At 42.5% G+C, this 14,994-nt stretch overlaps 1 protein-coding gene across 1 annotated transcript in view; it reads left to right on the forward strand.

Moving 5' to 3' along the window:
• parpbp (PARP1 binding protein) overlaps positions 1-14,994 on the forward strand; it is a 30,011-nt gene that overhangs the window by 10,836 nt on the left and 4,181 nt on the right. Inside the window, exon 10 of the mRNA XM_062518395.1 lies at positions 4,326-4,551. Coding sequence (XP_062374379.1) covers positions 4,326-4,551 — 226 coding nt within the window. The remainder of the gene's footprint in view (positions 1-4,325; positions 4,552-14,994) is intronic.

Below are 14,994 nucleotides of genomic sequence, written 5' to 3' on the forward strand. Positions count from 1 at the left end.
TTTACAACCTCAAGCTCGTTTTCGTGCAGAAAATGTTCAAAATTCCTTGTGGGAACAGCTATGATTCTGATGATGGAATTCTCCTGAAACAGTCTATACTTTGGTCTTGCTTCTTGGGTCCCTTCAACTGTTGCACCACTTGGTCAGGGTGATGTTCCAGCTTTGTATGGTCAAACTCACGCGCCCGCACTCGCTTGATTTCAAGGAGAATGGTGATGGCAACGCACAGAAAATAATCGAGTCAAAAAGAAAATGGATTTGGGTGAATGAGTTAATTGTTGTTTGCTATTTCTTATTTTTGAAAGTCGCTTTGTATAAAAGTGTCTGCTAAATGAGTAAATGTAAATGTGAGTATGCATAAACTACATTTCCCAGAATCCTCTGTACTTCTGGCTCAAATTCAAGTGTTGCACTGAGATGCAGGTGGTTACCTAATACGCTGCCTATAGAAACTGCATCCTGTTTCTTATTTACGCCATTCAGAGTAAATCCACCTGCCAGCTTTTATTACTCCATGCCTCTTTTTGATCTTCTTAAAAGTGTGTGTGTGTGTAAAAAGCCCTCATCTTGGAGAGTAATTGCGATCACCTGCTGTTTTTGGAATGGCATCAGTGCCGGCTCCCGTCGGACGGATGCTTTCTCTCGCCGCTGCCCTCTCCCGACCCGGTCACTCGGTCCACAGGGGTTACGTCAGGACCGTAGCAGGGCTTCCTTACCGTTTTCCTTTCTCCATCACTCTCTCTTTCTCTCCATGCCCTTCATTTCCATCACTGTCTTTCCCTCCTTTCTTTTGGTCTTTTGTTCTTTTTTTTTTTTTTTTTTTTTTTTCAAACTGACTTGCTCTGTCAGCCTCATTACCTGACAGTCTCCTTTCTTACTTTCTTTCGTTCTTTCTTTTTCATTCTATCTTCCATCATTATTATCTCACCTCCACGTCACCCTAGCATGTCTCTTTTTTATTTATTTCTTTCTTTCTTTCTTTCTGTCTATCATTCTTTCTCTCATGCACACCCTCTCTCTCTATCTTCATTAGATGACTACCTCAGAGAGACTGAATTTTGCTTTTCTTTTTCTTTTCTTTTCTTTTTAAAAGTTGTCACTCATTCACTTACTGCAGCTGTGTTTGTGTGTGGAGCAGGTGAACCGTGTGTGTGTGTGTGTGTGTCTCCCTGCCTGTCTGTTCTGTGTATCTGAGCAAGGCTAGCGGAACCAGTGTGAGGCAGGCAGCACGTTGTTGTTGTCTTAGGTGTTCTTCGGTGGATAGCTTTAAACCGCTCTCTTCTCCGCACTTTGATCCTCCCCTGCCCCAACCAACACCCAGATCTGCCCTCCTACCCCAACCAACACCCAGATCTGCCCTCCTACCCCAACCAACACCCAGTTCTGCCCTCATACCACCAACACACAGACCTGCCCTCTTACCACCAACACCCAGACCTGCCCCCACCAACACCCAGATCTGCCCCACTAACGCCCAGTTCTGCCCTCTTACCCACACTAACACCCTGCTCTTACACCCAGCTCTTACCCCAACCTACTCCCATCTGTTACCCTACCCTCACCAATACCCCTCTCTCCACCCCCCACCCAGCTGTGCATACTGCCCCCCGTCTTTCTTACTCTCTCTTTTTTTCTCTCCTTCCTCTGAGTCTGTCTCTCTTTCCCCCTCTTTCTTTCTTTCTCCTCCTCTCTTTCTTTTTCTCTCCCTCTCTCTTTCTTTCTTCCCTCTCTCTTTCTCTCTCTCTCTCCCTCTCCCTTCCTCTCTCCCTTTCTCCCTCCCCCCTCCCTCCCCACTCTCTCTCCTGAAGGGAGAAAATCCTTGGATCCTGGTAATCCAGGGCAGGCCCACATCAAAAGGCAGCAGAGGCGAGGAGTGCAGAGTGGAGATCAACTGAACCCGTACACACACATGCACACACATACACACACTCCCACACACGTGTACACATAAACATCTGTACACGTGTGTGTGTGTGTGTGTGTGTGTGTGTGTACGCACACACACACACATACCGCCCCCGTCATGATCTGCACCCCTGAGATCTTTAACCGCTTGTTAGAGAAGCCTGAGAAGGGCAGCCACACCTTGCTCAGGGCTTAGGGTGGATTTGATGCATCAGTGCTGTAGCCCCCTCGGCCTGCTGCTCTCATAGAGCAAAGAAACACACACACACACACACACACACACACACACACACACACACACACACACACACACACACACAGATGCAGTACTACCTTACATCACAGGAAGCTCTCCTGCATAAAGCTCAGCTCTGCATCAAACTGCAAAGCTAAACATCGTTGAGCTGTTATCTGAGGTCAAATTGTGCATCTCTTTGCCGTTGGGAAGTGGTTCTCTCTAGCTTTCGAGTCCTCATTTTCTCTCATTATAGTCCTCTGTCTACACGTGTCCTTCATGTACCTCTGGGCACTGTTTGTTCAGCCCTTTAAGATTGGTCTTTATTGTTTCTACTGTATATGTCTCTATACATGGAGGAGAAAGTCCGTCTGTGCGAATAAAAACTGACATTTGTCAGCCTTGTGTACTTTGTTGTATTAACATATTGGCCTTTAACCACAAATATTTTCTTTTGTGAATTGTTTGACCTACATATTGAGCTCTAAACCCCCTCTCCCCAGCCTCTCCATTTCTGCTTGGGAAAGACAGTGTGCTGCAAGGATAAGAATAATTTGATACCTAAATTGCTGCACACGAATGTGTTGGAAACAACACCAACTGTGTTGTGCCTATATGGACACAGAAACAACAATAGTTGTTATTTTCAACTCCTACTCATAACGCATAACAAAAACAATGTGTTGGAAATAAACAACATGTTTAGTCCCTATCTGGGCACTGATGTGTTAAAAACAACACTAATTGCGGTGTTTCAATTTTACTTGTGTTATTTTCAACGCAAGTTGTGTTTATTTTCTTTCAACACATACTGTGTAGCGATTTACAAAAGCAATTTGTTGGAAACGATACAAACTGTTGTCCCTATATCTGGCCACAGAGATCTGGGGCCTATTGCACAAAACTAGGATAAGGGATTAACCCGGGATATCTTGGTTATCCTGGCTCAATTTATCCGTGATCCAGTTGCACAAAAGCGGGATGGGGGCAGCAGGATATGTTATGGTATAAGTTACCATGGCGATTTATTCTGTGGAGCTAGCCTGCTCCTGACCAGGCTAACATCCAAGATAAGTTGATTCTAATGGTAATTACATTATCTGATTGGTTCAGCTAGCTGTCATTCAAATGAGACCTCCACGTGATTTTTTTTAAAGAGCTGTAGATTCCATTTATATATTATTTGCTACATGCATTTACTCGCAAAACACAGCAGAATGTCTGCCTAATACCATATGGATGTCATTTAAATTATGGTGGCCTTATAATTAATAACATAGCCTACTCGTTGTTTGCTTCTTTTTTGACAGATGTTTGATGAATAGGCTGCTGTAGGCTGGTAGTTGATTGGAAGTGGAGGGGACATTTTTCGAAGGTGTTTTCAACTAATTCGGCTTTTAAGACAAATTAAGATACTTTGTGCATTGCGGTGGCAAAGCGCTTCCTTAATGACATTGCGTGCCGAGACAAAGCTCTCACACGTGGGTGCATACGTAAATTTGCATTCAGTTGATCTGCCACACCTACTCCAGCTATGTAACAGAAATAATCATGAACCCCCATCCAAAAAAGTAAAACTTTACCTCGTTGTTAGTCTATATCAAAAGCGGTTGTTCACTTTGTGTGCAAGACGCTATTTTTCGCGTCTTTTTTTATTCCAACCGCGAGTTATTGGGGGAGAAACGAGAACGCGCACATACACCGAATAACTTACACCTGGCTTGATGAATCCGTGTCTGCTGATCCTGGATTGGTCTTTGTGCAACCAATTCAGCCGGTATGCTCTTGTTTAGGATTCAGTGATCGCGGATCAGTAACTTATCCCGGATGTCTTAATTCTGCTTTTGTGCAACGGGCCCCTGTAATGCAATTAGTGTTGTTTTCAACACATCTGTTTGAAGAGTGCGAGCTGTTCAAAAGTACGTTTCCTCATGGTATGCCATAAAGATGGCCCTTATACTTAGTGGAACTATGCAGGTTTGAAGATCTCCTCGCACCGGCCCGGTGGCCCAAACTTGTAAGCGTGGTTTTTTTTTTCCGCTCACAGGCTCTAGGGGGAAGCGATACAGCCATCATTCAACCTGAAAGAAGTCAAATAACCATTCCAATGATCAGTTAAGGAAAATTAAGCTTAAATAAAAGCTTGCGCATAGCTCACCTTTAACTCGTTCTCATGACCCCCCAGGTGAAGGAGCGGGGCCTGCGCTCTCAGTTTGCCTGCACGTACGTTGAGACGGATGACCAGCCGCTGAACCGGGTTCTGGACTTCCCCAGCACCAGCCAGGTGCCCACCTGCAAGCACCCGGCTCCGAAGAGGCTGATAGACCGCCCGCCGCCGATCACGGACTGGGACGGGGATTCGGAGAACCAGGAGTCTTCTGGACAGAAGGAATCACATGGGCTAGAGAACGGTAAAAACACTTACTGATGATAATGATGATGATGATGATGATGACAACTAGGAAAGCACTCATAGTGGAGCGGCTAAGCGCAGATTTTCACCACAATCGATCACTTTGCGATAAAAGCATGACATTTGGTACGAAGGCTCACAAAGGGGGTCTGATCAGATTTAGGACCGTAGGCGCTCAAAATTTGACCCCTGGGGGTCATGGCAGCCATTTTCCAAAATGGCCGCCAAATATGGATTTCGTAATGGGAAAATGGATTAAAAGCTGCCAGAAACATAAAATTCAACAACACATTTCACCATAATACATGTAAATATGAGCACACTTTCACATAGGAGGTCTTTAAACTTTAAAATATAAGATAATGTTAAAAAAATTCAAAATGCCACCAAATATGGATTTCATGTCATAATTAGTCCATGGGCCAGGGGTGCGTTTCCCGAAAGCATCGTAAGCCTACGATGATCGTAAAGTCCCTCTTACGACCGTCTTAAGATTTGCCGACTGTTTCCCGAAACCATCGTAGCTTAAGAGCATCGTGAAAACACTCGTAGATCTACGAGTGATCCAGAGTTCTCGTTACTGCCTAAGAGCGTCGTAACGCTATGCCTCAGTGGAGTCACCAGCAGGATATGCAGGGGGATTACAACTAAGAATATAATGATCCAACTTACGTTACCATTCTTTACTGTAAATTTACTTGTGATGATTCAGATTTTAGCGTGCAAAATAGCATTAATTCAATGGACATAATGTTATTAAAACCGGACAAGAATAGCCTACAAGTTATGAAAGGAGACGTTGCCAGAAAAGTTTGCCATTATCATTTTGTGTAGCCTTTTATTTTTTATTAGGCTTATGAGGTAAAAACAGAGAAAGGAATATGTGACAATAGTCTGTTCTGCGTCAAAATCTAAGCCTATAGGCTATGTTATTTAAGCCTACACATTTCCTCTTTTTCTTATCAACCTCTTTATTCAAACGTCTGCTTAAGTGACACGAAACATTATTGCACAGGCAGCACACCGTGCTCTCACAAGTAGGCTAGGTTAGCAAAGAACTCGCATAAACGATGTAGGAGTAAGCTAGCCGAAGCCTAATATACATATCTTCCAACAAACATAAAAACGGGGCAACAATCTAATGTTAAATAATACAAAAGTATGTTGCGTGTGGTATATGGCCTAGGCTAATTGGAATGCTTACATGCAGATGTAAAAGGTTTTCTATTTTCGTATTGATGTTAATTAATGTATAGATCCGAAGTTCAGACGGTGGCTTAGCTATGACGTGCAGTCACCTGACATCACCATCAAATTAGGGGATATTTCAGAACTTTTATCGTGGACAGCTCCCTTAAGAGCATCGTAAGAGCAGTGGACGCGCGTTCACGCTACGAGCATGTTCGGGAAACAGTCGGCAAATCCTAACGATCGATCTTAAGATGAATCGTAGAAAACCCTCGTAAGAGTGTCTATCCATCGTTATCGGGAAACGCACCCCTGATGAGATGTCGGTAGCCTACCACTGAAGGTGGCAAAGGTTGCTTATACTTTTTGAAAAGATACATGTCAGTTTTTTTATGCTAATAACCCTTCTGGAGTCACAGCTAAATTAGTGTTTTCAGCTGTTATTGTTACCTAACCTATTGAAAAAAAAATGTTTTGATGCAGGTGTCTATCTTGCTATTGGCCTTTGTTAAAGACTGATTTTATAATGTTAGGTATCATTTTAAAGAGGACAATCTGAGCTTTCATTCAAATCCTTTAGTCAACGCTTTGGACAAATACAGCCGACCCTGGAGCTCTTCAAACTTTTAATTGCACACATTTTCCTGCCATTTCTGCCTAAATCATATTTTTTCTTTTAATCATGTGGCATCAGGGAGCATCAGAGATACAAAATGCATACGCTGAAATACTGGCATGACTCTCTGGAGTCAGAAAATGTATAAATACCCATATTATCTCATTCTGAAGTGGTGATTTTCAGCTTTATATCAGGCATGCCGTTTTGCCAACCTCTGAGGTTTCCTTTGCTGTTGGACTGTGACTTTAATTTATATACTCAAACTAGGGCTGGGATAAACGATTATTTTTTAAACGATTAATCTAGCGATTATTTTTTCGATGCATCGATTAATCTAACGATTCATTTTTTCAGTTCGATTCGATTTCGATTCGATTATCGATTATCTCCCCACTAATTGACTGATTGCAATATATACATGTTGATTTACATATCTGAATGAAATAATACATTGCAATGTATGTTTATTGCTCTTAAAATTCCAAAATGAAAGACTATGCAAGTGCAAAGTAATGCATTCTAAGTCAGAGGTAGCATTCAGTAAAACCTTGAAGCCTTGAAAACACTGGGAGTGTTGTCAAATTGAAGGGGACAAGATCCCAACTGTCATCAATAAAATGATAAGTTAAGTAGGCTTGTTTTAAGTCTTTGGGACTTTGGGGCCATAGGGCCCACCTACACATACTGTATACCCCCATCAAATCATCATTATGATGATCATTATTATAATTATTATTATGCTGTATTAAGTGTACTTTCACTTCAAAGCAGTCAATGTTTTAAATGCTAACATTGTTCACAAAAAGTTTGTGAAAAAATCAGAGACCTGCTTTAGTAATGTAAGATACAGTATAATTACAATAGCTTTTGCATGGTTGCATGATAAATACAGTACTTCTGAAAACAACAGCAATAATATGGGTGCTATTGTTTTGGGATGTTTCCCTCATGCAAGCATCAAACTCTGGTAGGCAAATGGAGACAAAATTGACATGCTTTTTAATGAAATTCCATTTGAATCTCTGAATGTAAGGATTCAGTAAACACGTACCAACTTTAGTCTATGTATTACGGCCGAACAGATAGGCGTAAATCACTGATCTGTGGGGTATACTACGAATCTCGTTGAACATAACCAGGTTTTCTTTGGATAACCTGGATTGCTAAAAACGAAAGTCGCAATCAGAGTTGAGTGGTACTACGAAACTCACTCAAGGATGAATTTGTCCAACTAGGCTTTCAGCTCAGATCTGTGCGCGTTCTTGTGGTTGGGGTGACTTTGACCAATCGGGAAACGTGGAGACGCACAAGACAGCCTAGGTTAACCAACGATTACTTCCGCATTTATGAGCGGCAGAGAAATCTAGGGTGGTCTTTTTTAGTGTCTAACCCATAACATAAAAAAATCGATGGTCATCAAATATTGCATGGTATGCACGTCCATATAGTGACATATTTGTACGCGCAACCTAGTTAAAAGCGCCTTCGAGTTTCAAAATGTTTGCAGAGGCGGGGCTGAACTTGTTCTAAGTATGACAGATTAGCACACGTGAGAACTTCGTTTTTCAAGATAATGGATTGGTTAGAATTGGCCAGAGGGCGGTGATTTTTCATGATTTGAGCTATAACTAAGCACATAACCTGCTCCCGACCAGGTTTGGTGATACAGCGACGCTAAAACAAATCCACTTTCGTATGACAGCATACCCTGGCTTTGAGCGCAACATACCTCGCTAACGCACTAATCGAGATTCGTAGTATACCCCACTGGAGATTTTTAGATGAAAGACTAAGGCTACAATCGTTTGACCATATTCAAATTTGACTGAACTATACTCTGCTCTGTATCAAGAATCCACGTTGTTCTATTAAATGTCGTTAAATAATTAAACAGCAGGTTGAACGGAACTTACCACCAACGTTATCGATTAGTTTCAGTTTCTGTCGCGCAAACACGCACATGCATGCATTCAATGAACTCTCATACCAACACTTAATTGTGTTGCTGTATGTTTATTCACATCGAATTAGCAAGTATTTCCTCCTGATTGCTGAAACTTTTGTTTTCTTTTTCTGTCGGGCCGCGGTTGCTTCATCAATTGCGCAGCAAATTATCAGGTGAAGCACCGAGCCTAATTTCACTCCACGCCTCACAGACCAGCAGTCTCTCTACATTGCGGACTGGTGCAGCTCCGTCCGCGGCCCATAGTTAGAGAAACGCAGTAGAGGAACGAGTGCGTGCTGCAGTGCCTTGCACTTTTGAAATTCTGAGGAGTCACTCACGTTGCCGCCAACCTTGTTTTGATTTTGACGACGTGTCGATTCGCATATTTTGAACCGACGTATTTTTTGCGTCGAACTAATCGGTTAAGTCGATGCGTTGTCCCAGCCCTAACTCAAACATCTTCTGGGCTTTGTGTTTTGTAGTTTATTTTTGCTCTTGCTGGTCCTGTCAGTACTGTCTGACCACTTCTATTTGATCGGTATATGTTGCCCGAGCTTCAGACAGTGACAAATGTATTCTAGTTTGTGTAAAGTTGAACATAATTTCTTGTCCATAAAGAGGTTGAGACTAATCCAGGGTCGAAGCTGAAACTCAAAAAGCCAGGGCAGGGCAGGGCCACAAACACTAACCCTGGTGCTTCACATAAAAATGAATGGTTTCTTTGGTTATAGAATTGTTGGCTAGTGCAGTTACCTGCCATCTCTCCGGAGTTGGGTGCCAAATTACCATGCTCACCTAGGACAGCAGGTCCCTCCACGGTTCGCCATGGGGGGAAAGCATACAGAAAGCCTTCGGCCATTCATGTGCCAGAGCATCCACTCCCAGCAGAGCATCTCGGTCAGGGAAAACAACTTCACACAGTGTATCATCTCACGCAAGGCAAAGAGATCAACATGAGCTTTTCCGAACTCGGCCACACCCCCTCCACCACCTGTGGGTGAAGACGCCACTCCTGATGATAGGGTACCAAACTCTGGTACATATTTCATAATGTACAGAGAGTCTGGCCACTTTCAATTGCCAAGCATTGACTTCCTTCAATGCGGGTACTCTGTTGATGTTTAAAACTATTGAATCTGCCCAGAGCCACACTGGATATGCCATAACCAATCGCTAACGTTTGGTCTTGATCTTGGTCTATGTCATTCTCAAACTAGCCCATGAATATACCGCAGACCCAGACGACTTACTGATGGGAAATGAAAATTGAGGGGAAGCACGTTGGAAGGCGGTGCCAGGCTAGTGATTGGGGGCCTCTTGTGAGCATATCTGCTGCCCTGTTCAGTTCTCCCGGAACATGAACTGCATGGACTGAGAGGTGACACCTCGCCCATAACAGCCAGCTTTTCGCCAAACCGCATAGCTGCGGGAGAAAATACTGCTGCAGTTCCTTGGCGATTCATATAGGCTACCATCGGTGTATTGTCTGCACTGTTAAAAGTTCCAGCCCATTTATGTGTGGCCGCTGCAGCTGCTTCCTCCATGTCCCTTGGTCTGCTTGCCCCTCGCACACCGCTCCCCAACCTAGGAGGGAGACATCCGTAGTCACCACATGCCTGTGAGATACCCTCCCCAATGGAGAGGTTCTTGGGGAGGCACCAGAGAGCCCTCCAGCATCTCTCGTCCACTTGAATACGTTTGTTCCTGTCCCTGATAGGGTGTTTTATATGCCCCCCGTTTGAGGGACTAACGCTACCTGAACGACTTTGGTGAAAGTACGGGGTGATGGCGCTAGCCCGAAGCATAAGACAGAGAAGTCCCAAACTCTGCCCTTGAACTCAAAGCGAAGATGCTTCCTTTGCCGAGGGTGAAGGGTGAATCGGAACGTGGAAATGTGCATCCTTTACGATTTACAACTATTGTGGCCATCCAGTCCCCCTGCTGCACGCTCTGAACAATGCGCTGCAGCCTCAGCATCTTGAATGCAATTTGGGATACGTGCTGATGGGGTCGAGATAGGCCGCCAGCGCCTCCTCCACCTCGGGCAGGTAAGTAATTCCCTCAGCCCCGTGTAGGGCAGAGAAAGCCCAAAACTCTGGACAGGTGATTGCGCTGAATAGGGTGTCCCCCAAGAGCGCTGCAAATGGAAACATGAAAACATGCAAATGGAATGTGGGTCCAGGGTGGGGATGAACAGCCCACACTCCTGGACACTTCATTTGGGCGGCCTTGGACATACTTACTATTTTGTGATTTTATTCATTATTTTCAGAGAAGATGTTTATTCTTCTGTCTTCCGTTGGTTGTTTTAAATCCTATTCTTCCGCTCTCGGACCAGTGGCAATTAGACGTCGCTGAGGAATGAAAGTGTGTTTGCTATTGGCTGTGCCGTCTAATATTTAGCCGAGCCATTTCACGCCAATATAACCTTAACAGGACCTATTGGAGGACTTCAGTGGTGATCATGTGGTCAAGGAGTGTATTCCCATTGATTAACGCTGAGTAGTTTGACTGATAGAGAACCGTTCATTGTTATGTGAAGCACCAGGATCAGTGTTTGTGGCCCTGCTTTTTAAGTTAATGAGGGGCAGGGTCAAAACAAAGAATGGCAGTTTTGAACCATACTGGACCTCACTTACTGAACCATCTAAAGCCTGCTATGAACTTATTGCCTAGCCTAGAAATCCAGACGCAACCTAGCGGGCAAAAATATTTACGGCTACGATTGGTCACAAATACTGGCCTATTACGTGCAGAGGCAGTTTTGAAAGACAACTGTTCATCCCACCCACAGGCTTCAGCTCTGTGAATGGTCCGACCCCAGACTATACATTTCTGTATAGTTTGGCTTGCCAGGCTACTTATTGTCTGCAAATGTACAAAAAGTTGTATTAAACAATGCAAATACAGAGCAGCATCACTGCAGTGTACTGCTTTATGTTTCTGTGAGTGAGAATATCAGAGAGTGTAAAGCTGTGTTAATAATTTCTTTGCTTCTTGACCGAGACAAAAGTGGTCATTGAATTCAGCATGGAATCTTATATCTTATACACGCCGGCGACCCCGGTTCGATTCCCGCCCCGTGGTCCTTTCCGGATCCCACCCCAGCTCTTTCTCCCGCTCGCTTCCTGTCATTCTCTACTGTCCTGTCCAATTAAAGGCATAAAAAGCCCAAAAAATAACCTTAAAAAAACATGTAACTATTCAAAGCTCAACTGCAGAATAGTTGAACTACTGGTTCTTTGTTCTGTTTCTTGCTATGCAGGCCTACATTAAAAAGACAAAAAAAAAGAGAGAAAAAAACTAAAACAAAGAAACAACAAAAAAACGCCATATTTGGTGGCCATTTTTAATTTTTAAAAAAACGTATCTTATATTTTAAAGTTTAAAGGCCTTCTATGTGAAAGTGTGCTCATATTTATATGCATCATGGTGAAATGTGTTATTATATTTAAAGTTTTTGGCAGCTTTTAATCCATTTTCCCATTACAAAATCCATATTTGGTGGCCATTTTGAAAAATGGCCGCCATGACCCCCAGGGGTCAGATTTTGAGCGCCTACGGTCCTAAATCTGATCAGACCCCCTTTGTGAGCCTTCGTACCAAATTTCATGCTTTTATCGCAAAGTGATCGATTTTTGCGCTTAGCCGCTCTACTATCAGAGGATGCCTCTCATTTGTCTTTTTATACATCCTCCCTTCCTTCCCCGGTCCTCGTTCCCACTGATCTAGATAAAGAATGATGGGGCGGCAACAATGGGATAGTCTATCCCGTGTTAATTATAGATCAGTGGGAACGAGCCAGGAGGACCGAGGTTGAGAGGCACCCAGAGAGCGTAGACCTCCACCGGTATTGTTCTTTTTTTGGTTGTTATACATTTGAACCTAAACTATTCAGATCGCCACCATGTGGCCATACAATGCCATTACACCGCCACGCGAAAAACTGCTAGCTGAATCCAGACGGTGATACAGATCACTCCCAAAATGTTATAGTTTCTTCCTTGGGTCATTTCAGACCTTTCCTGAAAATTTCATTGAAATCCATCCATCACTGTTTGTTTGTTAGCAAGTTAACTCAAATAGACAGACAAACCCTGAGGGGTATTTCTGTTACATAGCGGGAGTAGGTGTGGCAGACCAGCTGAATGCAAATTTACGTATGCATCCACGTGTGAGAGCTTTCTTGTCTCGGCATGCAACGTCATTAAGAAATCGCTTGCCACCTCAAAGATGCACAAAGTATGACCATTATATAGGGGTGCTCCAACATGGGTACCTTTCGATTCGATTTCGATTATGGGATTTTCGATTCTTCGATTCTGCGATTATAACGATTGTCGATTCGATTCGATTATTGGTGCCACGATTCTTCGATTATTGCTATTTTTAATGCATTTTTCTATATTAAGATTGATTTTGTCTTCATCTGTTGCTACATTTTTGTGATGTGTTATGGTTTGTATAATAGTATTGTTTTGTTATAATTTGTCCATTGATAGAATTTGACATTTATTTTGCTATTGTCCTTACATTTAGCCATACCATGCTTTAGTTATTATTATTATATATAATTAACTGAGTGACTTATTTGATTGCTATTCTCATTTCACTGTTTTATTTCTCATTAGGTTAATGCTTAAAATTATTGTTTTATTGATAATATTGCTATTCTCCCTATTTTGTTCACTGATAATTGAATTTGTATTGTTATTTATTTGTATGTCGCTTTGAACAAAGGCGTCTGCTAAATAACCATAACCATAACATTTGTAAATAACTAGCCTATCAATTAACTCGGTTCTCTATAACTACACTCAATAAGTAAATAACAAGGTTTTTTGAACATTTTAAATATTTTATTTTATGACGGTTATGTTAACATTCGCCTTGACATTAAATTGACATATTGAAGGTTGGCTGGATAGAGTACTAGACTAGCAGCTATGGCTAGATCAGCTAATTTATTTAAGAAAACGTGTTCATTCATAAATAAACAAGGATCCAATATTCCGACAAGCATGTTTAAAGGCTGGGCAGAAAGATTATATCAATAAAACGGTTTCCAGACCCAATTTAGGCTACAGAGCCATAAAAAGAACCTCTGCTGTACAGCCAACAAGGCAAGAACGAGTGACTGACTGAACGAGAGACCTGCACCAAAGATCGTATAGTTACTGCTTTATAAACCGTCTCTGCCTGCACCTTGCCTGCCTCAAGGTAGTGAGCTTACAAACGAAAGCAGCAAGCTACGAACGAGGAGAAATGCTGAACGAGATGAACGTTAGCTTGGTTTAAACCAAAGATCATAGAGCGCTGGTTTAAACTTTTTTCATTAGTCTCATGTTTTGACATGCACGTGGTCACTGACTGTTGATTAAAAGTGCACATAATGTTGCAGCTACTTGTATGGTTTTGAACTACCATGGCCATGTACAATCCGGAACTACTAGCTAGCCTAGCCAACAAGTTTCTGCCACTCGCGAAGTACATTTGTTTTCTTTCATGGAAACGGTTGCTAGGCATTCCTGCCTCTCATTGGCTTATTCGATGAGAACGTCTTAGAATCAGTACAGATAACATTTATGATTGGTTTGGCCCACTGATCTATAAAGAATACCTGGATAGAGCATCTACGTCAAAATTCTGAAGCCTACATGGTGGCGGCCATTATGGGACCACTTGCCATAGGAATGCATAGACAGTAAAAGACAGTAAAAGAATGTTGCCGTTCTGCAACAATGGAATTGGAACACCTCGCCGCCATTATGGGACCACTCGGGACAGTTCCATTGGCTTCATTGTTGATGGGTCAGCAACAATGAGATAGTCTATCCAGGTATTCTTTATAGATCAGTGGTTTGGCCCAGTATTCACAGCAGCAGTAGGTTAGTGCAGATGGCTCTGGGTTAGTGTGAAGCAAAGAACAGAGCTCTGTTCTAGAATCTTTGGTGTGAAGTGCTCTGTTTGTTGTGGTCCCACTCAAACACGCGCGTTAAGGTTCTGGTTACATGTTTTTTGTTCCGGTCTTGCGGCAATACATCAAAGTGAATTTAATTTAATTTCTTTATTTATTTTAAGCATCGACATTAATTAATCGATGCCAAATCGTCACGTGCCGCATCGCGATGCATCGCCAAATCGATGAATTGCACCCACCCCTACCATTATATATCTTTATTTTGTCTTAAAACCGAATTAGTTGAAAACACCTTCGAAAAATGTCCCCTCCACTTCCAATCAACTACTACAGTAGGCTATTCATCAAACGTCGGTCAAAAAAGTCGCAAGCAACGATTTTGTTATTAATTTTAAGGCCACCATAATTTAAATGATATCTATGAGACATCTGTTGTGTTTTGCGAGTAAATGCAAGTAGCAAATGGTATATAAATGGAATACAGCTCCTTCAAAAATCGCATGCAGGTCTGATTTGAATGACGGCTAGCTGAACCAATGTACTTACCATTAGAATGAACTTAGCTTGGCTGTTAGCCTGGTCTGGAGCGTCTCTTTTGTGAAACCAAGTGAAGGGTAAATTCATCCAGGACAACCAAAAAAATCCTGGCTTAATCCCTTATCTAGGTTTTGTGAAATACCCCTCCGCTCCGCGATGAAAACATAATCTCCTTGGCGGAGGTAATAAAAATAGGTTATATTTATATAGTGCCTTACACACATTTTCTAGG

This window comes from Sardina pilchardus, chromosome 17, assembly GCF_963854185.1.
Source record: "Sardina pilchardus chromosome 17, fSarPil1.1, whole genome shotgun sequence".
NCBI lineage: Eukaryota > Metazoa > Chordata > Actinopteri > Clupeiformes > Clupeidae > Sardina > Sardina pilchardus.